General features: G+C 35.4%; 1 protein-coding gene and 1 long non-coding RNA gene across 2 annotated transcripts; one reads left to right on the forward strand and one right to left on the reverse strand.

The window, feature by feature from the left end:
• Positions 1 to 687: 687 nt before the first annotated feature.
• LOC144359576 (stimulated by retinoic acid gene 6 protein-like) lies at positions 688 to 27,826 on the forward strand. Its single transcript, XM_078012691.2, has 17 exons — positions 688 to 865; positions 12,296 to 12,354; positions 12,786 to 12,871; positions 13,275 to 13,411; positions 15,080 to 15,243; positions 15,362 to 15,514; positions 15,820 to 15,890; positions 16,449 to 16,602; positions 17,782 to 17,923; positions 18,488 to 18,563; positions 18,918 to 18,993; positions 19,088 to 19,136; positions 24,813 to 24,930; positions 25,182 to 25,283; positions 25,906 to 26,069; positions 26,993 to 27,112; positions 27,600 to 27,826. The coding sequence occupies exons 1-17, from the start codon at positions 688 to 690 to the stop codon at positions 27,824 to 27,826; spliced, it is 2,076 nt and encodes a 691-aa protein (XP_077868817.1).
• Positions 20,403 to 21,438, reverse strand: LOC144359616 (uncharacterized). The gene is made up of 2 exons (XR_014931317.1): positions 21,245 to 21,438; positions 20,403 to 20,749 (listed from the first exon to the last, which is right to left on the reverse strand). It is a non-coding gene; the product is annotated as an uncharacterized LOC144359616 (long non-coding RNA).
• Positions 27,827 to 27,950: the final 124 nt, after the last annotated feature.

Consider the following 27,950-nt stretch of genomic DNA (forward strand, 5'->3'; position numbering starts at 1 on the left):
TGCGATTTTGATGCATTTTCGTCCTTAAAATGGCCGTTATTCGGCTATCGTTAATCGGATCATGAAAAAAATGCATGTGCATATGTCCCATATAATGTGTGATGTATGAGTGAAGTTTGAACTTAATAGGTCCATGCATGTTCGAGATACAGGTGATCACGGACGCACGCACGCACGGACGCACGCACGCACGCACGCACGCACGCACACAGGGCAAAACATAAGTCCCCGTTTTCGGACTACGTCCGAACGGGGACTAAAAAAGGTAGACACACACAACCAACAAATCTAGTAAACACAGGACATGCCAAATATGTAATGACAATTTAATCGAAGATGAGAAACACTTTCTATTGACTTTTCAGAAATATGATACTGAACGAAAAATATTCTTTAATGAAATCAACATTTCAACAAAAATGAAAGACAGTATAATCTATTCATTTATTTACTTTCAAGTAAATACTAAAATTATTTTAAACTAACAGTTATTATAATGTTATTATTATTTCCTTCCTTTCAGATGGGTTCCAGATTATTGTTTTTTTCTGTTGACTCGTTGTTGACAATAAATATACAATTACCGTACATTTTCGCGGAATAATTAAACTCGCGACTTTCAAAATGATTATAAAATGATAAAATGATGGATTGTAAGTCGACTTTATTCTCATTTCAGGTATCATTATGTGGTTTATGTTGGGAGGTCTTAAAACGTATCTGACGGACTATTTTTTCGTAGTCCTACTTTACGTAACGGTGTCCGGGATGGTTGACCTTTCAAGCACTTTCTATAGTGTATTTGTAGTTGAGATTGGGAAAGACTTAGACTGCATCCGACACAACCCCGATGATAAGGATTACTGTCAAAGAAGAAAATCTGACTTTGAAAAACGGGGGCTATTTGAAAACAACCAATCGGAAAAAATCGGAATGTGGTCGACAATGGACCCGGGAATACAAATCGGAATGGAACATTCACCCGCTAATCGGACCATTACTGGAACTGGGTCAGTTAAACAATGCCACTTCCTTCCAAGTTATTTATTTGTTTGTTTGTTTGCTTATTATGTGAAGCGTGTGTAATGATTCCGACTTACCAATCACATAGTAATAAAACTGCTTTCATTTTCAGTTTCAGTCCTCTTCAGTTATTTAGCATCCCTGACATGTAACATTACGATATATAAGTACAGGTTTCGATATCAATATCAACTTGGTCTAAATAAATAATGTTCAACAACCATCAGTTTGGACACGCTTAATGGCTGTCAATCAGCCATACTGGTTTACATTCTGAAAATAATGTTCATCTACATCCCTATATCCCATTAGCCCAATCATGTTCGTGCTAAGACGACCGTTATGGCAATTATGCAAACTAAATAATTCGAATATTTAATTTTTTATTATAATATTTCACTGACTTAGTCATAATGTTTCACCATTTCTCATTGACATGGTCATAGTATATTAAAAGGCGGTAGTCGTGGCACCACGCATATGGGTCTCATATAAACAAAGATGGCGACTTTGACTGTTGCGCAGATCGACGAGTACAAACTGAGACGTTACCGAGCTTTAATTAGATATGTTTTTAGGTGATTGGAAGGTATCGAAGGAGTCACCGGCGGTAGTTAGTTCAAGTCGCATCCAGGTCAAACCTCATACTCTTGTGATTGCCATTTGAAGAGTGTATTGGATTGTGGGAAAATCCATGTTTATTAAAACAAATGTCGCACATGCGCAGCGCGACTACCACCATCCTTTAATATAGCCAAATCTGACTGACATCAATGACGTTCTCATAGTATCTCACTGATATTATCTCATTGATATAGTTATAATATATACACGAATTTAGTTCTTATTTCTTGCACATGATCAAAAAACTATGTAAAATTATAATTACGGTATTTGTCAAAGTTCTCTTATTTGTTCACGTGTGTATTTATGGTTCGTCACCATGGCGATTAGTGGGACAATTATAAACATTGCATATTCAGTAAAGGTGTTACTTATTTGTAGTAATGAAAATCTTTGAAACGTACGTATGGTGATGTTTTATTATGCACGCATGCGAACGAAAGTAACAAACATGGCAGTCTGGCGAGCAGTTCTTAACAGCACGCAGTTTAATATGGGTCCCACGCGTGTAAAATAAATACATTGTTTGTTTCAAGTTACACGCTTTTAATGCCACAATAAGGATAATTTATTGACATCCCTTTATCCGCTATTTTCCAAATGTCTTCTACTAATTTATTCAGTGTTTGTAACCCGTGCGAATAACTGTATGTTTGTGACTGGGTGCCGCCGGCGGTCGCACGAATGGCGTTTTTTTTAAATAAAATTAAGGCTCATATTCTTACTGGATTAAAAAAACAATAGAAAACAATAGACAGATTAGTTGTTTAAACTACAAGAACAATAGTGATGTTATGGTGCAATCCAGGGGATTCAGCCCCGGTTGAAGCTAACAACGATAATACTTAACGGGAGTTCTTATGGTAGCCATGAGTAAAATGCGTCGCTCACTCATCGAATCATCGATGAATTCATCAATATTAGAAACAGTAACGGCATGCCTGGCGGTGCTCCAATGGTACATGTAATAAATACCTGATGTAAAAGACAAAGGCACATTTTCAGTTTACAGTGAGCAAATTCATATATTTGTTTCAGTAAGATGGGCTCTAGAGAAGTACCACAGTGCGCCCAACTATCGATAACGCGAGATTGAGATAGTATGACTGCCATTCAGTAATCTGTCGGGATAAGAGCTACTTCATTCACTATTAGGCATAGTTATTATTTACAATAATTGGATATCTCTCATCCGATGTACAGTGAAAACATATTTATGAAATACTGATCAGCAATTTGCATTCAAATTTAAATATTTAAAATTAATTGAGCAAAAGCTCATTATTGTCCACGCTCACGTACTCAATCAAATTAAAGCGTTTCACAATTGATAAAGTTGAACTTATATTGAAAAATAATATACAGCAGACTTAATTATCATTCAAAGCAGACACTAGCAAATCATATGCAAATGAAGTCATCACAATAATTACTAATTCATTTGTAAAATATTATATTGTAATTATTAATATCGAAAAATTATGCAGATATACAACAGGCTTAATTATCAATCAAAATAAACACTAGCAAATAAAGTCATCACAATAATTACTAATGTATGATTATTTACACACACACACACACACAAGAGACAAAGACAGGAACCTGGACGGAGACAGACAGAGATATGAACAAGATCAAAAGGTGCATGTTATTTTGATAAAAGTAAAGAATGCAATTAATAGCGTTTACAAATATTTTATAAATTTCCCCATCTTTTATCACATCACATCCTTCATACTAATGCTGATGTTTTTGAAAGAAATATTTGTCAAAATAGAACTGACTCTTCTCACATTCCCACAACATGTGTTCTAAATCTTGTTTTTTTATCACAGTAAGTTTTCTTGTTTCTGTGTAGAAAAGTATTTGTGGCCAGAACGCGGTGTAGTATTTTATAATGAAACCCCCGCACTTTTTCTTGGAATGTTATCTGCTTAATTGTTGCCATGGTTTCTTCCGGTCAACATTATCTGCATATCTCTTTTTGGCAAACGTGCTCACAGAAGTGACTCTCTCAAATTTAGAAGTTTGTAATGCAGTATAGTAGTCGCCACATTTGAAATTTGCATATCGTTTGAAATTGTCACAAATAGGTCTTGTATGCATGAGTAAATTACTTCGGTTTAATTGCAATTTCCATTTTTCGGGATAGCAGTTATTAAACCGTAATACGTAATAAAATCAACATTGATATTCAATTTATTTTGGAACTGAATATGTGACAAAATCTCCCCATTATCATTGGTTAGATCACCTACGTACTTAACCCCGTGGTTTAACCAGTTGTGATAAAACAAAGATTTTCCATCGATAATCAAATCTTTATTGTTCCATGTAATTTACGTATCGGCAACTGCACTGTTATCTGCTGCTACTAGTAGCGCCGGTACAACAAGAGTATTTCGAGCAGTTTGGTGGTTCCTGCTGATCTAAAAGTATTTTCACTTTCAATTTATATCACAATAACATTATCGAGTGTTTCATCGATGTGTTCTTCCAATTCCTTGTTTAGACAATTCTCTATAATGCACACATTCTTTTGCATGATCACAGTCACTCTACCAGTAGAGTGACTGTGGCTTGATTTTGCTGTAAATAATTTTTCTCCCGCTGATTTTAATCTTCAGATTTTCAAAAGTCTGTTGAGCATTGTTTTTTAAAAAGACACTTTCTCTTTGTATTTCCAAAATCAAAGCATTGATGTATTTTAAAAAGACACTTTCTCTCTGTATTTCCAAAATCAAAGCATTGATTTCTTCCACATAAGCTTCATCAAGTCGGAAGCTGTTATTTAACTTCCAAAATCCCGACCCTCTTCCAGAATCGGTTTGTTCAAACTCATGGTGATCATCCTATGGTCAGTACCAGGGACGGACTGGAACCAAGAAACGGTCCTGAACCTTCCGCCAATAGGCCCACAAAGAATCGTGGAGCACTCATTATGAATGTCGGATATTAAAGGTTGAAACAATTAGTGCTGAGGCCCGACGGCCGTAGACTGGACGGCCCTGGTCAATATGAATGCTTGGTGCGATGTTACAGTTTTTGACCGAGTTAAGTAAACTCTCTGGAACCAAAAATAATCCACGCAAGTGAATCGAAAGTTTGATAGGTTAAAGTTGTTATAAAGTTCGACTAATTTCAAATTATCCATCCAGTTATGACTTGTTCTTCTAGCAGGCCCTTTATTATCCACTTCTACGTCTATCAATAATCGGGTGTCGAGGTACGGTAAAAACTTCAACGATAATATAATTTGAACGGGGAAAGTTAGAATTAGTTTTATAGTTGAGCTCAGTGAAAAACACTTTCTTGTCTCTCGCGGCGTTTGAAGCATAACTATTTGTTATAAAATTCCGCCCACCTTCGAATCACTAGCCTTATTTAACAGAATAGCAGTAACTATGGGCTAAATCATGAGATAAAAACAGCTCTCCTCCCCAATCAAATTTCCAAATATTTTCAACACATTGGCTTGAGTGAGTTTCCTGTAATAGAACAATATCCTTTCTGTTATGATTTTCTTTGATGCCCCTAACAATATGAGACACACCTTTGAATTTTGACATAACACGTAACATTTACATAATACAAAAAAGGGCGAAAATAATACACACAAAAAACGACCAAGAGAAATACTTGCCTACTCGCACAACCGTAAGCGACTGTACTGCGAGAACAAACAAGAGGAAAAACAATCTAGACGGGCTGGCACCTCGAAAAGCATGCACCAGTAAATCGTTTTCCAATGACGTAATTTTGAGAACATATCTGTTATATTTTTGTTTCTTTTTCTTAATGACCTTAATTAGTATGCTTTACCTAGATGGAGAGTTAAGGATAATGGGAGAACACGCTTAATGTAAATATCACCCTTGAAATGTATGAAACGTTTATAATCTCAATTGTCTGTCTTCCATTCTGAGAGACAGATACGGTTGATAGAAGAATCACAAGAGTCACACTGACGATAGCAATATTGTCTGTATATATATCCAATATGGTTTGTTACCTTGTCATTGCAGTTTCTATTTTTGTAATTAATTAACTAATTGTACTAAAGCATAATAGGCAGTAAATATTGAAGTGTTCACGTTTCGATAAGCACAATAATAATTTAATTTCCTAGAACGATCTTCAAATAACAAATGCTAACAAATGCGCAGATATTATAGTTTGAATGACTATCAATTTGGCATATTTTCCAATGTTGAGTTCAGGAATATAATGCGTGTGAATAACACAAATAACACATTCTTCGCAATTGTTAATATTCCAACATCGGGATATTATGAGTATATCAATGAAATACTATGACTAGTCAGTGAAATACTATGACTAGTCAGTGAGATATTATGATTATATCAATGAATTACTATGACTATGTCAATGAAATACTATGACTGGTCGGTGAGATATTATGAGTATATCAATTAAATACTATGACTAGCCGGTGAGATATTATGACTATATCAATGAAATACTATGACTAGTCAGTGAGATATTATGATTATATCAATGAAATACTATGACTAGTCAGTGAGATATTATGATTACATCAATGAAATACTATGACTAGTCAGTGAGATATTATGATTATATCAATGAATTACTATGACTATGTCAATGAAATACTATGACTGGTCGGTGAGATATTACGACTATATCAATTAAATACTATGACTAGTCAGTGAAATACTATGACTAGTCAGTGAGATATTATGATTATATCAATGAATTACTATGACTATGTCAATGAAATACTATGACTAGTCAGTGAGATATTATGGTTATATCAATGAAATACTATGACTAGTCAGTGAGATATTATGATTATATCAATTAAATACTATGACTAGCCGGTGAGATATTATGACTATATCAATGAAATACTATGACTAGTCAGTGAGATATTATGATTATATCAATGAAATACTATGACTAGTCAGTGAGATATTATGACTATATCAATGAATTACTATGACTATGTCAATGAAATACTATGACTGGTCGGTGAGATATTACGACTATATCAATTAAATACTATGACTAGTCAGTGAAATACTATGACTAGTCAGTGAGATATTATGATTATATCAATGAAATACTATGACTATGTCAATGAAATATTATGACTGGTCGGTGAGATATTATGATTATATCAATGAATTACTATGACTATGTCAATGAAATACTATGACTGGTCGGTGAGATATTACGACTATATCAATTAAATACTATGACTAGTCAGTGAAATACTATGACTAGTCAGTGAGATATTATGATTATATCAATGAATTACTATGACTATGTCAATGAAATATTATGACTGGTCGGTGAGATATTACGACTATATCAATTAAATACTATGACTAGTCAGTGAAATACTATGACTAGCCGGTGAGATATTATGAGTATATCAATTAAATACTATGACTAGTCAGTGAGATCTTATGATTATATCAATGAAATACTATGACTAGTCAGTGAGATATTATGACTATATCAATGAAATACTATGACTAGTCAGTGAGATATTATGATTATATCAATTAAATACTATGACTAGTCAGTGAAATACTATGACTATATCAATGAATTACTATGACTAGTCAGTGAGATATTATGACTATATCAATGAAATACTATGACTAGTCAGTGAGATATTATGACTATATCAATGAAATACTATGACTAGTCAGTGAGATATTATGACTATATCAATGAAATACTATGACTAGTCAGTGAGATATTATGATTATATCAATTAAATGCTATGACTAGTCAGTGAAATAATATGACTATATCAATGAAATACTATGACTAGTCAGTGAGATATTATGACTATATCAATTAAATACTATGACTAGTCAGTGAGATATTACGACTATATCAATTAAATACTATGACTAGTCAGTGAGATATTATGACTATATCAATGAATTACTATGACTATGTCAATGAAATACTATGACTGGTCGGTGAGATATTACGACTATATCAATTAAATACTATGACTAGTCAGTGAAATACTATGACTAGTCAGTGAGATATTATGATTATATCAATGAAATACTATGACTATGTCAATGAAATATTATGACTGGTCGGTGAGATATTATGATTATATCAATGAATTACTATGACTATGTCAATGAAATACTATGACTGGTCGGTGAGATATTATGACTATATCAATTAAATACTATGACTAGTCAGTGAAATACTATGACTAGTCAGTGAGATATTATGATTATATCAATGAATTACTATGACTATGTCAATGAAATATTATGACTGGTCGGTGAGATATTACGACTATATCAATTAAATACTATGACTAGTCAGTGAAATACTATGACTAGCCGGTGAGATATTATGAGTATATCAATTAAATACTATGACTAGTCAGTGAGATCTTATGATTATATCAATGAAATACTATGACTAGTCAGTGAGATATTATGACTATATCAATGAAATACTATGACTAGTCAGTGAGATATTATGATTATATCAATTAAATACTATGACTAGTCAGTGAAATACTATGACTATATCAATGAATTACTATGACTAGTCAGTGAGATATTATGACTATATCAATGAAATACTATGACTAGTCAGTGAGATATTATGACTATATCAATGAAATACTATGACTAGTCAGTGAGATATTATGACTATATCAATGAAATACTATGACTAGTCAGTGAGATATTATGATTATATCAATTAAATACTATGACTAGTCAGTGAAATAATATGACTATATCAATGAAATACTATGACTAGTCAGTGAGATATTATGACTATATCAATTAAATACTATGACTAGTCAGTGAGATATTACGACTATATCAATTAAATACTATGACTAGTCAGTGAGATATTATGACTATATCAAAAATAAGATGACTGTAAAACACTTTATTTTTTATCTGGAATTATTTTGTGCTGAATAGACTTTTTGGGTGTTTTGTATGGAGTTAGTTTTCACTGATGTTTGACGATTTGAATGTAAAATATAGAAAAAGGGTTTATTCACTGGATTTTATTTTCACTGAGTCATTCCATCAGCGAAAATTGATTCCAAGCGAAAATAAATTATTCCATAGTAGCTACTTTATATATATGTTCACTAATTCTCTTGCATTATATTATTAATTATTGCATATCTATGAAATTATACACATTTTGAGGATTTTAGATGTGATTCTTGTGTCAGTATACCTAACGTTTCAATAATAAAACAAAACACTCCTCCTTCAAACTTTTCTAAGGTTAGTGCACACGTGGAAAAGTGTAACCAACTCGACAGCAGGAGTCTGGATGCCAACCTGTGCCAGATGTCAACAATATTATTATCCATATCGACACTGAGAACGATAATTTATGATGATACGTCTTATGATTACGTATTTAGTTATTATGTGACCTTTGACCTTCCGGGTTATGTGGTCACATTGTGGAACATGAATGTCAGGTTTGAAGGCGCTAGCTACTCCATCTGGAGGATTTGAAGAAGCTACGTTAAATTTGATTTAATTAAATTATTAAGGGTAGGGAGTAAGTAGGTGTAATGCATATCAACCTATTCTAAATGCCAAGACACGTAATTCTTGAAATTTTATTTTTAATTTTAATTTAATAACGTATACTTATTGTCGTCGGATTTACACCAAATTTTCACCGCTTCAAGGTGACAATGAGAGGAACGTGAATGTGTCCAGACAAACTATTTCGTGGATTATTTACCAACGTGTTGTTGTTTGAGTTGGGGGCAATGCGACTAAAACGGAAACTGAAATTTAGCACACTACTTTTTAAAACGCGTTGCTTGAATAAAACTGACAAGACACATTCAATTTACCAGACTGTTGAACAACTAGAAAAAGTGAGAAAAAAAAACTTCTTCTTAAAACTTCTTATTTTTTTACATAAAAAGTAATTGTTTACCTCTGATTAAGTAACGCGTCATAGAATGCAGATATGGGCATGAAAAATACACTTTTGAAAAGCTTGAAGTCTGACGATTCTAAAAATATATACTTTCCTGGATCTTTTTGTAGTCATTTAGTCACAATTTGAAGATGAAAACAAGTATGCAAATCATAGTCTCGCTACCTTAACTTAGTGAAGTATTCACTATTACAGTGTGGCTTAGCGTTTACGGTAAATTTCGATGTAAAGTTTGCACTTCTCATGCAAAACACACATACACTGAAATTAATGATTAATTATGTTTTCTTTTTAGATGTTTCATGGGAACCTCACAGGCTGCTTACGTTATCTGGTACGGTTCTTCTATGGTGAGTGTTTAACGCATTGTAAGGGAATGGTTAGTCGGCAATAGAACTTTAACTTAATGCGAATTGTAGATTTATATTAAGTGTTCGTTCGTTCGTTGCTTGCTTCGTTAATTAATTGATTGTAGATTTATGTTCGTCTTCAAAGAAAAAAAAGAATTATGATGTTTGGGAAAGGACAAAATCATTAGTTTATGAAGTGTCATAAAAGTACATGTATATTCTATTCTCTTGATACTACCTCAAATATTATTCCAGGGGAAAACTGCGTTAACAAAATATTGACCTATGTTACGTCTGAATTTTGAAATGAAAAGTATTGTCAGATGCGAAAAACGAGTATTCATAGCTTTAAGAAGTCATAACAGCAACTTTATTCGGTAATGAACAAGTAACCAATTCAAATATATAAAAGTGTGATAGGTATTTTTGATGGTTAAAAACCTTTCACTTAGGTAACCGGGATTCGGTCGTTTCCACGCTAGGCTAACAAAAGACACACACAAGCTTCGTTCATGTTCCCAAAACGATCCTCTGCCAAGTCCCTGGTTTTCACCCGAGACAGCATTAAATCCATCTTTATTTCTTGTCACCCCTTAACCAATTACAATCAGTATAAGGGACTCCAAGGCCTTGCCTTCCAACAAACAACCAATCACATGAAAGTTTTACACATCATAATCAATTAATTACTCGTCAAGCTGTCTAGAGAAAACATTTCTATACATTGTCAACGCTAACTAATATTGATGGGGTAATAATCTCGCACTAACATTCCACAAAGATACCACCTTAGTTAAAATCGCAAACAACATTGGTTTAGAATTACAGCTACTGTCTTGTATCTTAAAAACTGCAGAGTCATAAGATGTTTTTGGTTGATCTCGACCAGCTCGCCATCTGGTCTTGTCATTAACATTTATCAGTATATGTCATGGCAACCACTGTCAAACTGACTGAAATATAAATCATGATAAAAGCATCGATTGACGGAAGTCACATATAAGCTGAGAGTTATCTTTCCAGCACCTTTTGAAGTTTATATAAGAGCCGGAAAGCGCTTGTTCGACATATTCCCCCTCCCTACTACATAACTACGACCAACCTAAGAAATAAACTAGCAGTTTACCTATGCTTTTAACCCTCGTGTGTGTGAAGCACATGTCATGATTTATATTTCTATGTATTTGGATGTGAGCCCGCTTTTGGCAATTGTAGCGACGTCACTGATGACCCCTGGATAATTCACACCTGCACATAACCTGTCATGATCACGTTCATAGGGGATTAGTGAGTGGGACAACTGGCGGATATAATTGTCAACTATGGAATGTTGTTCTAATGCTTGTGGCGTCGAACCAACGGGTTCATGTAGAAGTTATTTCCCGTCATATGGGGCAATTAATCAGATATTATGACGTGTTAAATACTTTGTGTGATTAGCTATATGCGAATTGAATGTATGGAGGCTGCGCCTTAAGCTCTTAAATTCCTCTGTAATTGGCTAAGAGTTGGAGAAGTGAATAAAGAGATATTGGTATGTCGTGGGTGCTGAAAGGCGCGGCGAGCCAACCTTTGTGACACGATTCCGTTCTCTGTGTGTTTTATTCAGTGAAAAGGTGGCGAATTCCCAGAACCCTTGTACCTCAGAATTGGTGTAATAATACGATAATTAAGCCTTGATACACACATGGGTAAAAATAAGTTTGATGTGTCTGTCTGTGTGTCTAATTATGTAAAATCTTGAAAACTTCTGAGCGGATCGAATTTGGTACATAGCAGGGAGAGTTGCATGACACGATTTGCTGAACAATCTTGTCATTTGCGCAAATTAATATTCTTGAGTAAAACTTCTTTTCAGTGAAACTGCGCCAAAATAGTAATATTGCTTTTACTTGCGCATAATGTTCAATAACCTTTACCAGTGACAAGTTAATTAGTATGCATTTCGAGAATTGTGTGTGCATGCGCAGTAAATAATAACGCAATAAAATGACGCGTAAAACTCACTCTTGCAAGAAACTGGGAGCGCTGAAATGGTTGGTGCTTGAATTGTTTTGCAATAAATGCAATTTATTTCAGGGCCTGCATATCTCTATGTAATGTTTCTAAGTTTCGTTGAAAATTATTGCTGTCATGATTTCATATGTATTCGATAAGAGGCGTTGTTGCTTCGACTGTCTTTGAAACGTTCCATCCAGATCGGACGGGCTCCCTCTCGTGCCAATCTACTCTAGTACATAGGTATCTTTGAATAATGTGCAGATATGTTTGGTTTGGGGAACATGTCCTTGCATATTAAGTAGCTAAATTGCATATTAATGATCTCATTTCAGCATGTGTATGCAACATCTCAAAAAACTTCCAAGCGGATTTGATCAAATTTAGTACAAAGGTACCTTGGAGTAATACACAGACAAGATTAGTTTTAGGGCCATGTCAAATTTGGCACATGGTTACCTCGGGTTAATGTGAAGACGTTGTCAGTAATTGAGCCATGAACGTGCATATTAAGTAGCTTATTTGCATATTTTCCCATATCTGCATGTTTAATCAAAATATCCTAACCTTTGCTATTGACCCTTCATTGAATGTTGAGAATTTTCATTTCTTAGATATTTTTCTAAAACAGCAATGATTGCATCTACACTGATTGGCGTAATTATGGGATGCAGCCTCCACAAAGAACATCCCAGGATGCTAATTACTTGCACAATTTATCGAAGTTTCTGCATAGGTAATGCATGCAATATGAGTGTATTCCCGGTGTTTTTTATTACTAGTATTATTATTATTATTATTATTATCAACTGATTTCTATGGCAGGTCGTAATACTTGTGTTATTGTCATTTCTGGAAAAAAGAAAATATAGATGGCTTAACATATTTAATGGAAGACCAAGTTTACCGGTGTAAGTCAACCTGTATTGTTTATAATATATTTATTATTCAATATAATAGGCCTCTGGCCCAAATGTATACATTTCTAAAACTACATAGTTATTTGGGAGAGTGACATGTAATCAACCATGTGCATAACATCTAATTACCTGCACTTACATTGGAGTATTAAACAGCTCTTAAAATATATTAATCTAGATATTAATCTAGCCTGATTAATATTAAATGTCATGAGTGAAAATATTAATTTATTCATTTGTATAGAAAATTAGATGTAACGTTGTAGCAAACGTTGTTATGTCTGGAATAAGATATTATTAAAAGCACAAATGTTCTTAAAATAATAAACGGGAAATGCAGTTCTTTTGTAGTTCGATGTTGAGCGTGATCAATTGTTTCTGCTTCTATTAACAGCCCGGTGAATTTATTAGATGACCACGAAAGACGCATTGTGTATATGTCAGCATTTGGTTTGACTGCTTTCAGTGTATTACATTTACTATCTGGTACTCATTATTTCATCATCACAGGATTACCTAGTTGGGCATCAGGTAGGTAGAATATCAAAATAGTATATTCAAAACATATAAACATATACAAATTTGAATCGTGTTTTTTTTATTGTGTGAGAATTTGCTATTCAATCATCTTTTTGGAATTTTGGAAAATGTTAAATGTCATTTAATGTATTTTGGACCATATGACTATATATGGAGAATTTAGTTTCTGCATCCCATTGGATGAACAATTTGATAGAGTCGATTTCAATCGAGCTGTGACAAAGCACAATTCATTACAATAACAAAGGGTATGACACGTGCGATTGTCTAGACTGCGTGGCGTGATATGCTACTGGATATTTCCTAGCTCTAGTGTGTTTTACCCTGGAGTTGTTTTTGTAAGGTTTCACGAACACATATGCATATATAATGTGACGGTTATAGATCGATATTTAACAACAAATACAAGAATAAGGCATTTAGTTATTACATGGAAAACAGCGACTAATGCAACTGTATATTGTACGTTAATTTTGTGACTTTTGAATTAAATTTTGTTGTAGTAATTCATGGCTACACTACGAAGGTATTGGTCAATATTATCAATATAAACAGTTCATATCACTCCTACATTAAACGTTTGTTCTTTCTGTACTCGTTTGGATTTTGGTGTAAATTAGAAGGTGCCGAGATTTATCGCGATAACAGCGTAGTGAACGACAATGGCAACATTTTCAGGCAATATGTCTGAAAACTTAACTCTCTAAATCCGATTTAAATCTGCTGGATATACTGGTGAATATAAGATTTCTATTCCTGGGTTTCCAAACCATTGTTTAGCATCGCAGTGATGAAATGGACATTGTCGACTATCTGTAATATCGTTATGTATAAAAGTTTTATTATAGAAAAAAACGTATTTTTTTGAAGATAAATAATACGTGTTTTGTACTAAAGGCACTATCTACAGTTTTCGTAAACAACGACACACTGCGTTGGTGACATCCACCCTGTTTTAACGTTGTGTGTCTCCATGATCAATAAAAAGCTGGTCTGAAATATCGAACAACAAAACTAAAAAAAAAAATATTTTAATCCATTTTGCTAATGACACATACATACAGACTCAGACTACTATAGTGGTCTGAGACACAAACCTGCCTGAATATATAATTAACATAACTAATCATAATCATAAAGGTTATATTGTCTTTTACATCATACATCTAATTTTTATTCATTACTGAAGCATGGCCGACTTACTAGTGCGTACAAATACGGAGTGTGTGACGTTATGATAACACATTATTGAGCAAGCAAAAAAATATTGACCGTATTCTACTTCTGTCGACCCTGCACTAGCGGAAAAAAACAGAACAAAGAAATTCACTTTAAAGCGGGGGATTCGTCACCTGCGCATGCGTCAGATGGTCATAGCGTGTCATTGTTTACAAACAAGCGTCTACCCATGAACCTTTGCGCTATTAGCGTGTGTTGTTTCCCGTTAATTCCCGTGCGTGCGTAGGTGACGACCCTCCCGTTTTAATAATAAACGTTACAGCGACGCGATTCACTTCGTCTAAAATAAAATTGTTTTTGTAGGATAATTTAAATCCTACATTGAACACGTGATCTTTCACTCGCGGGATAGATGAGCTAGGAAAACGACTCACAATAATGAACTTGAAAATAACGTTACATCATTGCTTATTCTTGCAGTGTACGTGTCGGCTCTGAATGTGTTATTTGTTGTGGCTTTATACTATCCAATATTTGCAGCGGTTGGCTCAAGTAACCGTCTACTGGGTTCAATACTTGGAGTGTTGTACGTAACATACGGTGGAACCATATACATTACGGAAATTATTCTTTGCAGAAGTTCTGTAAGAGACTTGCTGTTTTCTTTTCTCGGAGTAATTTCATTTTCGTGCACGCACTGATACAGTTACTTTATTAATATATATTAGAGACATAACAGAGTGATACTAATATTTGATACAGTTTGGCGATCCTTTAGGTGTCATTTCTGAAGATCACATTTCATTCTGGGTGTCTAATATACCATGGATTGTTTGCTGTTTCATTACTTGGATACAGTTTGTAGTGGCAAGTGTCCAGGAAATATTTAAGTTGACTATTCCCAAAAACCAAAAGGTAAGTATTTCTTATATATTTCATTTTAACCTCAGAACTCTGCATTAAACTAGAATTTAGAAAAAGTTTGTTCTCCGTTTCTTAAGGTATATAGGCATTTTTCCAGCAGCATCAATAGTAACAGTACGATTTATTTTTTGTCATCTTTCTTTCGAGCTTCTTACTGTAGCAATGTTACCGGACTAGGGTGGATAAAAATGTGCCAATTTGCTTCGAATGTTATACATGATTGGTGTACATTACATATTATAGTAAATCTTTATTGCATCACGTTCATATCATATTTGTAATTTTCGACCTGACAGCTGAAAGCGGATATTCCGGTCAAGTTTACTTCATGTGGAGTTTACGTTAGATGGTTATTGAACAAACCCAGGTGTGTAGATTACACGTGTTTTATACCACGATGAACCGAATGCAGCTTTTGCACTACTGAGCATTTTACTGCACATATATTCAATGCATTATGGATAATAACCCCTTTTGTATACAATGGTTATGTGTGAAAATGACATTTCGTACTCATTGTATCTCGAAACATTTTTCTATATTTTCTATATTAGAAAATATTTCAAAAGCCCATTGTTATTGAAAATAGACACACTTTGGATTATAACATTTCTACAAATACAATGTAGATAGCTTCAACGCCGGTTATTTCTGTATTATATGCTACCTTTTGAGAGTTTTCAGCTTGCGAAATTACCAACGTACGTAGACCGACGCGATTCACTTCGTCTAAAATAAAATTGTTTTTGTAGGATGATCTAAATCCTACATTGAACACGTGATCTTTCACTCGCGGGATAGATGAGCTAGGAACACGATTCACAATAACGAACTTTAAAATAACTATGAGATTAAGCGGAGCATGCATGTTTGTTGAATTTCAACTAATAACTAATTGTAAGTTATTTAATTATTGAACTACAAGGAAACGACACACAGCGTGGACGAAACTATCCAAGGAAAGCTTCGAGAATGCACGCAATGAAGGAAAATTGCTTCACTACAAGTCAGTCCCCGGATTTCGATACTCCACTAGAATACTTGGTACCTTTCTAGTGGCTCTAATATTGATATATCGGGTAAGTTTTATTTATATAAGTCAATTATAGATAAAAACAAGTATTATACATCTGTCGCCGTAACGCCATAAGTTACAGCGTGCCGTAATTTTGCGGTATTTTTCGGAGTACTTTCACCCTCCATATAAGGAAATACGAATTCCAAATATGGAATGATTACGCGCGTAAGCGTTCTCTAATAATTAAAAAAAACATGGCTGCCACCAGGGTTTGACGGGACTCCACACAAAGAAGTTCGCTAATTCTGTTCTAAACATTTTGGATTGCATTTCGGAATTCCCATGACGTATCCTTGGAAGGAAAAGATGTATAATAATAAGGTTATTACGAGGATACCTCAAAGTATGCACTCAGACAGTACGCCGTCGCATCGACCTCCGCTGCGCGTCGGTCGATGCATCCGCTGTACTGCCTTCGTGCATACCTTGAGGTATCCTCGTAATAACCTGATTGAGGTCAATGCAAGAACATATAGACAAGAATTTGTGTGACTCGGCCATGTCTGCATATCCTCGTCTTTGTCAATATTATGTGAGAAGGGTATATTTGTTGAAATGATATTACATTATCGTATAATGTATATGTAATAATAATAGACTGTGTAGGAAACTTCAGATAATACGATATGTATAGAAGTTATGTGTCCTGAAATTATTCTACACTAAATCTTTTTTTAAAAAGTCGGGCTACCGCGACATTGACATGACGTCACTGGGTGAAAGTTCTGTTGTTTCAATTTATGCCTAGATCTTTCTTTTGTCCGTGCCGTGCCATCGTCACATTTTTAGGAACGCCGCGTCATTCCTTATTTGGCAAGTTATGAAGTTATAACCAATCAGATTTATGCTTATTCTGAGCGCCATGGTGACGTCAGGGTGCCACGTGATTGTCTTATAAAAGAACATTGACTTAGACACTAGAAACACCCAGAAAATGAATACTTGGCTTCAGTGTACACTTTGTTGTGTCCTCGGAGATGTTTGTATGAATCATATACAGAATAATGTACTCCACTTATATATCCTCCTTATATATCCACTTTGTCACGACAGTCTTCTTTTCATTCACCTTCTTTTTGATATTTTACGACCATTTCGACGATGATGGTATGGGAGCACAAGAGCTGTCCGTTCATTATTCGTTATGTAAGATTATAAAACATTTATATTGTTTTTTCAGTTTTCATTGATGGAGATACCGAGCCTACGCAAATTATCTAATGATGTGCACACTCAACTCAACTCGTTGAGTTTTTATATGGAGGAGAGCAATTACACTAACCAGTTCTATATGTGGAAAGAAATTGTGTACCGAATTGACGGTAATTAAAACGGAAGGGTCGTCACCTGCGCACGCGCGGGAATTGAGTCCCAAGCGACGATAACAACACACGATAAAAACGCAAAGGCTCATGGGTAGACGCTTGGTTGTAAACAATGACACGCTATGGCCATCTGACGCATGCGCAGATGACGACTCCCCGCTTTAAAACTATGCATGGATCAGATGTCAGTTATGAGCTTCACTTGACCACAGTCCCTCTGTGATAGAGGGACTGTGACTTGACGTATTCTCGGGAGCGAACATCCGGGTATTTTCACCGCCTGGCGACCACAGCCAGTGAAAACAACGGTCGAAAACTGTCAAAAAAACTATACTTTGGGCTAGTTGTCCTAAAAAGTGTAAAAAGATTACCCCCTACATGTGCAATGTGGATTGTCACATTGAGTTCGGGCTGTTTTCTCGACTTTTCAGCATCCTCAGAACCAACTTGACCGCGGATTCTTGTTTTGATTTGAATTAAAAATAAATATATATATACAAAGCTTTTATGAATTGGAAGCAAAGGCGACGTAAATAATTAATTCTGTTTTTATTTTCCCAGCAATTTTGTACGTGTCAATGGGGTTTTCATCACTGATTGTTGTCGGGTTCATAGCACATTCGTTAGTCACATACAGGTAAGATATCCATATTCACGCATTGAATGCTAACATCGACTGATGTCACATTTCATTACTATATATGGTAATTATTATCACGTGATCTGTCCATGCCCACCGACTACACTTCACGTCAGTCAGTAGAGGGCGCCTATACGTGTTACAAATCTGCCAGTCGAAGCGAAACAATCAGTAAATTATCTGATAATGTTATATAGTGGATAATATTTGGTAATCTTTTCTGAAGTAACTTTTTAAAGAAGTTGCACCTTCCGAGCATCGTAGCTGGCGATGTTGACAATATGGCGGCGTCAGAAAACACAATGTGACACGTGACACGTGACAAGTAATGATTTATTTCTCACTATATAGGAATCATCTTCTGCGCATGTTCAGAGGCGACAAATCGTTTTTACCAGAAAACAAAAGTTCACCATCTAGTTTGTTGGTAAGCATCTCGACTGAATATTCGAGTGTGTGTTTAAATAAATGAAATATCTCGGTATTGCCTTTAAACAAGCTGTTGTTTAATTTTGTTCCAGATATGTTGTCTTAAGTATTCTGGATATCAAATTGGATTCATTTTTTGGGGTGAGTACAAACTTTAACAACATTTTCGACATAACAAAATGTAATACTAGTTCAAACACCAGTGACCGATACCGGGTTTCAGTGGCAGATCAAAAAACAGTATAATGTTCTTCTTGTTCCGTTTTCAACATCTGGCATACTTTCACAATTTAACGCACCGTGTCTGACGATAATGGTACATGTATACTACTTGTGTTTGCATTTTTAAAAATTTGTTTCAGCAAACGAATCATTGTAATTGTAAACGTTACCAAATATGATGGGATCTATCTTTTGCGTTCATGGCTGTAAATCGGCCAATGATTGTAATACACGCAAAGAATCATGGGTAATGGCGCTACCAAGTTGTTTCCAGAACAATGAAAGCATCTTCTTTGGATTTGAATGAATCGTCAGGATTTTTCGGGACGAATGTTTTATGAATAGACATAAATATCCTCCATGAAACCCAGTGTAGTGGAGACTGGATGCCGTGTATGATCGTAAGAAAAAATCTACGAACAATTGACTTGTGAATCGGTCCGAGTGGTGTGTACTTAAAGGGGAACTAAATAGGGCCTATTTTGGTGTTTGTATTTATCAAGTTATGTATATTGATTATAAATTTGAAAATAAAAATAAAAAAAATGATTATCTTCAGAGTTATGATGATTTAAATATGAGAAACCATAAACCTGCGAAGGACTTCCGTTCGCGCCATCTTGCCATAAAAAAAACGCCCTCATGAGGTATAAACAGGTAAGGTAACAAAGCATGATGACGAAATAGTATCTGATTAAATATAAGCAACTTAGGGAGTCATAGTTGGCTGGACTGGTGAATTGACTTCTAGTCTAGGTTGTTTCGACTTTTACGTTAATGTTATTTACAAGCTATCAACATACAAACATTATGGATGTGCTATTGATCGAGACAGGCATTTTGTTTTGTTTTTTTGTCTAACTGTCTAATAAATGCTGTTTCCAGTACCGCACTGTGCGGCGTGCAAATTATTCAAAGTATAGATGCTGGAGTAAGCAATCTTGAGTTCGTAGGTGGAAACATTTTCATCCATGTATTCACGGGGCTGCACTGGCAAATCATGGGACAAGTGTCACAGGAACACTAAGCAGATTGTTCACAGACTTCCGTGTAATTTGAAATAAAACTATCATCCGAACAAGGGGCATCGTCGACGATATACTCTCATCACTCACACTGGACTGATCTCAATCTGATTAAAATCTGATGTAGTGTACGGGCTTTAATTATTTTGGCTATAAACTTATTTTAATTTTATTTTTTATTACTTTTGTTATTAATGCCTTTTTATTTTACTTTGATTTTGTGATTTTTTTTAATTCTGCCCTACCTACATCTGATCCGACGCCTATGTAAGTCCCGTTCAAATCTCGCGTAAGTAACATCCAATCACAGCCCCCCTTTTATACAGGCTGTCGGTTGCTTACTTTTCAGTGTAGCGATACTCTACGGGCAATCTTTTACAATGTTTGTCATTACATTGAATATTTTTTTCACTTCCAACAAATGTGTACACTTCCAGATACATCTTCGCCAGCCAAGGTTCGTTCATTCAGTCATCGCTTCAATTTTACATCACTGAGCATAATTATCTAGAATGGAAGCAAAAAAATAAGTAAATCGTAATGATTAGAACACTGTAAACAGCTATAGTAAACAATGCAAACTGATTTTAAATTGTATAACGGTCACCGGCCCACGGCATCGACGCAGAAAATTGGAGCAAACAAATATTTCCTGATCAATTGCGATGTGTTCCAAATAAAAAATATGTTATTCCAGTCCAAATCAGCTCAATTACTTTAATAAAGAGTTATTGTATAATGTACAAAATGTTGATACAATTTGACGAATATTTACAGCTACGGCTTCAATACCGTAGACGATGTTGGCCCGATCTTCAACAAAACATCACCCGTCTCCAGGGCAGGCGACTGGAAAAAGACACTGGTGTTCGGTCGAAACGGTGGAAACAAAATCGTCACTCCCAGAATAACTATGCAAAATAACGATCTAAAGTCGAACCATTCGAGCCACAATATTAACATAAAAATGACTTTCGTTGCATTTGACAATGATAAACTTACCGTAAAGCCGTGTTATTCTCGATCGCTAACGTCGGTATAATCCGCCATTTTATTTGAGTGTTTGCCACCCGACTCCGCCCGGTGACGTCATCATGTGCGCTATAGAAAGAGGTCTGTGATTCGTTGACTAAAATCGTCGATAGTGGGTCTCGTTGAAATCTCGTTACGTAGGCATCGGCTCAGATGTAGGTAGGGCGGAATTAAAAAAATCACAAAATCAAAGTAAAATAATAAAATAAAATAAAATAAAATAAAATAAAATAAAATAAAAGGGCATTAATAACAAAAGTAATAAAAAATAAAATTAAAATAAGTTTATAGCCAAAATAATTAAAGCCCGTACACTACATCAGATTTTAATCAGATTGGACTGATCTGAATCTTCACAGTACACCCACAGGGGCCTGACGATCTATTCTTCTCAATGCATGGACGTCTATGGGACCGAACGACTATGTCCCGGTACAGGACCTTGTCCTTGCTCAAAATAATATAAATTATAGAATTAAAACAGTTTAGTAATGTAAAGCAAGCATATGTTATTAAATTTAATCATCACGCTCCGAAACCACGAAAATCACTAATACTTGTTTCCGGCCGATCAGCTTGCACTATATATAAGACAAGGGAGGAAACAAAATGTGCACACATTTTTCTAGCAGCCGAAAATCACACCTCAAAATACAAAATACCTTGTCCAAACCAGGTACGAGTGCTTATAAGACACTGAACTATCGCAAAATGTTGTCCGATTACATATAAATCATATATTTTTCCAGATTTTACGCATTTATGACGAAATTTGACAATTTCTATTCTCTGTGATACCAGCCTTCAGGTTGTGTCAATCTGCGCATGCGTGCACGCCCTCAAACGCCAAAACTGCATTTCCTTTCTTTGCTGCCAGAGTTTGAAATTCTCAACTATGCATAATCATTTATATACACAATTCTATATTGTCTTACCTGATTTTCTCAATTTAGTTGAAATATAACCAGTCTTGTGATTGGTTGTTGACAAATGCTGAACAGGCCACGCCTCCAACTGTGCCTTGCGTTCGGGCAAACCGTTAGGAATTCCTAAATGGAGTAAATTTGTGTAGTTTTCTTGATTTATTCTGCAGATATCGGTAAAATGTAGGTAAGGCTTTGGTGAAATTTGAAGGAGCAACTAATATTCTTCAACCTGGTATTTTTTTTAAATTTTATTTTTCATTCTTTTCGTCTGTTTTTTTGAGTTTAAAAAATGTGAGTTGGCTGGAGCCTTCATCCCTTGTCTATTTCTTACACTAGATACCAGCCGATACACCCCCCCCCCCCCCCCGCTCATAGAGACTGCGTATTACAGTTGATTATAGTTCCTGGGCTCCCTGTGCCGGGCTCGGGAAAATAATACTTATTTTTTTTTAAATGAGTCATTGATTTGAACGACACTTACAATGAAGAAACAAACATGTTCACAAAAACACACATATTTTATTACAATACGATTTACATACCGTCTGAATTTACGGTGAAATAACGGGTAGGGTCTGTGAGGAAACAGTGGACGAAGGCATTTATCATTATCTTCGTTTTGGTATGTTTTCGATCGTACGCAAACTCTCGACGCAAGCAATTTTCCACCATGAGGTTTTTCAGCACGATTTGACCTGGAACAACTTCCTTTGACATAACAGGTCATGTATTTCATTAACCAATCAAAATGATGTGTCGTAATGATGAAATTTTCCGATTATTGACGATGATTTTTTAACGCAATGCGGAAGTGAATTACCGCAATGTTAAAATGCGATCTGTAGCACTGATTGCAACGAAAAAACGATGATTTTTCCCTAAAAACTGGGGATTCGCAATTTCCGAAATATAAATGACGGTTAATAGTAACCGTGGGTAAACTGAGTGTGGAGGAAGAATTTAAACACCTTTCTCGGTCGCCAACATGTCACATCGTTCTCAAAGTAAACCATGCCCAATAACCAGGTACACGACTTAACGATCACATTTTTGGCTTTTCGAAAGCTACTACTCAAAGAAATAGGGATTACTCCGGAATTGCAACATCGGGGTTCATCCTGAGTAAATGACAGAACAGAAAGCATGCGAACCACGTTGTGTACGTTCGCCATGCACTCTGAAATTAATGCGAGTTTTCTCATAAAACTAAAAGCATGAACCAAACTACCATGCCAATCACGATTATTATGAAATGAAACCCACCTTTTACACGCATATTATAATCGTGAATGCTCTCAACTCGATAAATACCAAGTAAAAATATAGGAATGGGCTTCATACTCGAGAGGGACTTACGATCGGGGGAAGTACGGTACTTTAACGCAATTGGGCATTCACTCTCAGAATACTGTGGTTCAAACGCATAATGCTCTAACCCACGTTTTAAAAAGCACATTGTGCATATAAAAGTTGAGTTTAAACTAGTAGTACACAATGCTTGGCAGCATGAACGGCTATGTACAATGGCGAATGCGATCAGATACTAAAACGTCATAGCTTTGAAAAGTACCCGGATGTTAAATATGTTCGTTCGTTATTTATTCCCCTCCATGAATAGCCTCCATGGTGTTTAATTGCAAGCACTTCAAATGCCTATCCAAGCTACAGTTATAATTAAAACAAAATTAAACCACTGCAATATTATTTCAAATACAGTTTAGAATATACACAACTATAAATTAAGGCCGCATTTAGGTTCGCTTGAAGTCATGGAGACAGCCAATCAGTGACGTCACAATCAGTGTTGACTACATAGTTACATAGTGATTCACCAGGCCATTCTTAGTGATTCACCTGGGAATGACTGGATTCCAGGATAGATGTAGTGCAACAATGTTTCTGTTTATATAAAAACTAGCGAACGAAGTCAACGGTTATTGCCGCCCACTTTACCTGCAGCTAGAATTGGAATTTCTTGCAGAATTAGCGCAAATAAAAACCGAATCGTAGAAATGCAGGTGAATCAGCTTGGGAGAGAATATTATTCTGGCAAACCTGTCAGTGCAGACCTTGGATCTATTCTGGTGAACGACATCGGTGAAAACAGGGTTTAAATGTGGTTATTCTTAGTGGTACAGTGCATCGCCTATCAATTCAATTGTCCTATACAGTGTGGAACGAAGTTAGAACCGTTACGTAGAAGCAGTAAAAAACGGGGTTGGTTGGGGACAAAAGCGACGTCTAGATTGCGTTCACTCTGAAAAATATACTACGGGACCATTCCCGGGGAGGGTGTGTAGAAACCAAAGTTAATGTTAATGTGTAATCTCCTACTGTTTGAAATAAAAATTCAAAAATTGTTGCACTATTATGAACATCAAGCAAATGCTTATCTGGGTAGCAATCATATTATTGTTATTTCACACTCTCTGTAACCGTCATCGGCGACTACGCCGAGTAATCGTTTCGATTCCCTCGGGTGTTATCGGTAGTATTTAGTTACTTAGTTATTAGGTAACATTGCCTTTAATAAAAAAATCTGTGTAAGAAATAAAGTATTAATATTTTTCCATGGCAGCGGTCGACTGATAATAGTCTTGTGTCTATTTCAGCCTTTATCGTGTTTCAAATCACTATTGCTGTTGGTATAGTAATGGTTTATTATCAGATTATCCTGCCTATAAAATTTAAGACAGATTCGGTTTTTATTCGACAATTAGATGTTATTTGGTGAGTTGTTACTTAATTGGAATGCAAACATTATCTTTCTAAAATGATTTCGTTGACGCATTTATTACGCATGCGCTTTCACGTGTATGCATCGCTAGTTCAATAGCATCGCCCATTCACACGGTTTTGTATATTGCGTAAATCTCTCCTCAAAATTGAATTATGCCTTGACAATTCAAGACGGTTCAATTGTTATTTTTTGTCTGTGTCGAATATATTCGTGTAGTAATAGCATTGTGATTGTTTCATAGGCCTAGCTGCGTTTTTGGAGGAGTAGTATATATTCTTCAACTCGCGTGGGCCAAGTTCTTTTTCTTACAGGATCACGGTACTATACTTGGCCTCGATAACAGGTAATGGTTATGAAATATGTGTACCAGCTTTTTCATGAAAATTAATATACCGAAATTCCAAATAAAATAAGATTGATTTAGTTCAATATGTTTAACGGCGGTTCCCCACAACATGAATATTTGCTACTACCACAAAGATATGGGTATTCCGAGATACCCATAATGCATTGCAACACTAAACTAGTCTAGCTACAAGTAAATGTACAATATGAATGAAAATTTGTCATTTTCGACAGTGTTCTCTGTTAATGAATATCATGGCACATAAATGTTGTTTCTTCGCAGCATGCAATTTAGTATTCGTTCGGTGAAAAATTTTAATCTCCATGACGCATGCGCATATAAGTGAGTGGTGATTTTGAAATCTACAATGACACTCATTGCACATGCGTATTGGTGTTTCACCATCGTCGCAAACCACGCCCTCTTTCGGCAACTGATGGTTGATTGGGCGGAAAAAATACTCTGGCGGGCGTGAATGTGTTTCACCGACCTCGATACTATTGTGTGTGCTTCAAAAGCAACGTTTTTTTCTCATTTGTTACCGAGACAAAACGCTTCTAAAAAAAAAACTAAATATATCAAACAAATTGGATATCCGTCCACATTCTTATTTCAACAGGCGGATGTTCCATGTCACTTCGTTTGTAATGTTTTATTTCAACATAATCCTGGGTATCATATCGTGCATGTCAAGATTGTTTCGTGGAATGGTGTTTGGTTTAATTTACCTTGGACGTCTTGACCACAGCATCTTACAAAGAGGCATAGAACTTCTCGATCCAGGTAACATAACGATGCCTACATACAGATAAATTCTATATTCAATATATAATTTGGTGTTGACCTGTGTCAGAAGTTTGAGTGCGCTTTGAGAAGTATACAAAACTGAATACCGACTAGATCAGGCCAGTTTAGGTGTTATGTCAAGCATATTTCCTAAAAGCAATTAAAGTATTCTAGTGATATGCAAATTATATAACTTTATAAATGAACTATTACAACTATAGGCATCAGATAAACTGTATCAAGTGCAAGATAGCCCTAGGCCGATTCTAATACATACATGCTAGAATCAATAAATCAATCAATCTTTATTCTGTACTGGGCCGCGACCCATCGTACAATATTTAAAAATACATAGGTACAGGTGTTTTTACAGAGAAAAAAACAACACATACTACTAATTACAACACCACAAAAAATAAATGAAAAGAAATATTGATAAATCAATTTACATGTAAAGAATGAATAAATCACTAAGATATTACATTTAACTTGTCTCATAATTATCTCCTCTTTTGAATACCTGTAACTAGTATATAGCTATATATGAATAATACAAGGTTGGGATGTTGAGAGAAGAGACACTAGTTTTTCAATATTGGGATAAGTACACAGAGAAATTGGCAATAAATTGGCTCTTAAGTCGTTGTAAAGGGGACATTTGAAAAATGTACGTATGTACGTATTCATTGTATTTTGATAGTATCGCAAACCCCCTCCCCAATCATGACATTATTATGCTTCACATCAATGATTGAGCGTCAAATACACTAAATATTGGACAGAGAACTATATCAATGATAGTAACGTGCTTTTAATAATTCCGTTATTGAATTTAGTATTTCGGTGGTTTTTTTCTAATTACTTGCATGAACTAATGCATGTTTATATTTAATATGCGGCGTATGGAATGTCTTATATAGGTTATAGAGCATATGTAGGATTTCTGGCAGTTGAAGAGGCCCATGTACACCCAGTATTGGTAGCTTTCTGCCGTTTACTCGTTGAAACTCACCATGATAGATTCCTATATGAGAGAAGAGGTAAGTCTCGGGATTTTTTTTTATCTGACAGATGAGCTGGTTCGATAACATGCGATATAAAAATATATTTTCATTTAAGATTAAAACACATTAAAGGCACTTAAATTTCCGTGTAATTGTGAACGAGTCGCGCAATTTATTATCGTCAGGGGACGGACTAATTCATCCTACTTACCGATTACGTAAATATAGTACGATAAATGAGTCTGTTCTGCCTTTAATTATGGAGTGAACATAGAAACATTTCTCTAAAACAAACATTGTTTGCATTCTTGTCTTAACTGTCCCTATTTGCATTTGTTCTAGCAAATATATGTTTGCCAATTATTATTTTTCCCGCCCATCCTTAGGATTTCAGTGTCACTTGTTCTAAATATTTTCTTTGCTGTGTGTCACTTGACAAATGATTTTGGAGTGATTTGAAATCTTGGTTTGAAACGTATCAAGACAAACGTCCGTTGACTCAACATCCCTTTCATTTCTGTAGATTTACAACTCTCTAGAATGACATCCGGAAGACGAACAAACAAGACTGCACGAAACCGATGGTTGTTGGCTTACACATTGATCCGTAACCCATCTTTGATCAAAGTGTCGTTGCGGAGATTTGACGTTGGCAATAAGACGAGCCTGGACAAATCGCCGACCAAGACGAGGACGGTTCCGCGCGTATGTTATGCACGCCCCATTATAGAATTGCCATCCGTTGCGTAGCGAAATTTTTATTCGTTTTAAAGCGCCACGGGCGTCACATAGCCTCGGCGCTTTAAAGTTGCGCTCTGAAATTATTCTTTTTAAAGTGGGGGAGTCGTCACCTGCGCATACGACAGGCGGCCAC

Source organism: Saccoglossus kowalevskii, chromosome 13 (genome assembly GCF_978046115.1).
Source record: "Saccoglossus kowalevskii chromosome 13, keSacKowa6.1, whole genome shotgun sequence".
NCBI classification, from domain to species: Eukaryota; Metazoa; Hemichordata; class Enteropneusta; family Harrimaniidae; genus Saccoglossus; species Saccoglossus kowalevskii.

Bases quoted from the DNA above. Each gene is read 5' to 3' on its own strand.
- LOC144359576 (XM_078012691.2), top strand. From the start codon at position 688: ATGTGGTTTATGTTGGGAGGTCTTAAAACGTATCTGACGGACTATTTT. The intron at 15,515-15,819 runs GTAAGTATTTCT...TCGACCTGACAG, and splicing joins CTATTCCCAAAAACCAAAAG to CTGAAAGCGGATATTCCGGT. The intron at 24,931-25,181 runs GTGAGTTGTTAC...ATTGTTTCATAG, and splicing joins CGACAATTAGATGTTATTTG to GCCTAGCTGCGTTTTTGGAG.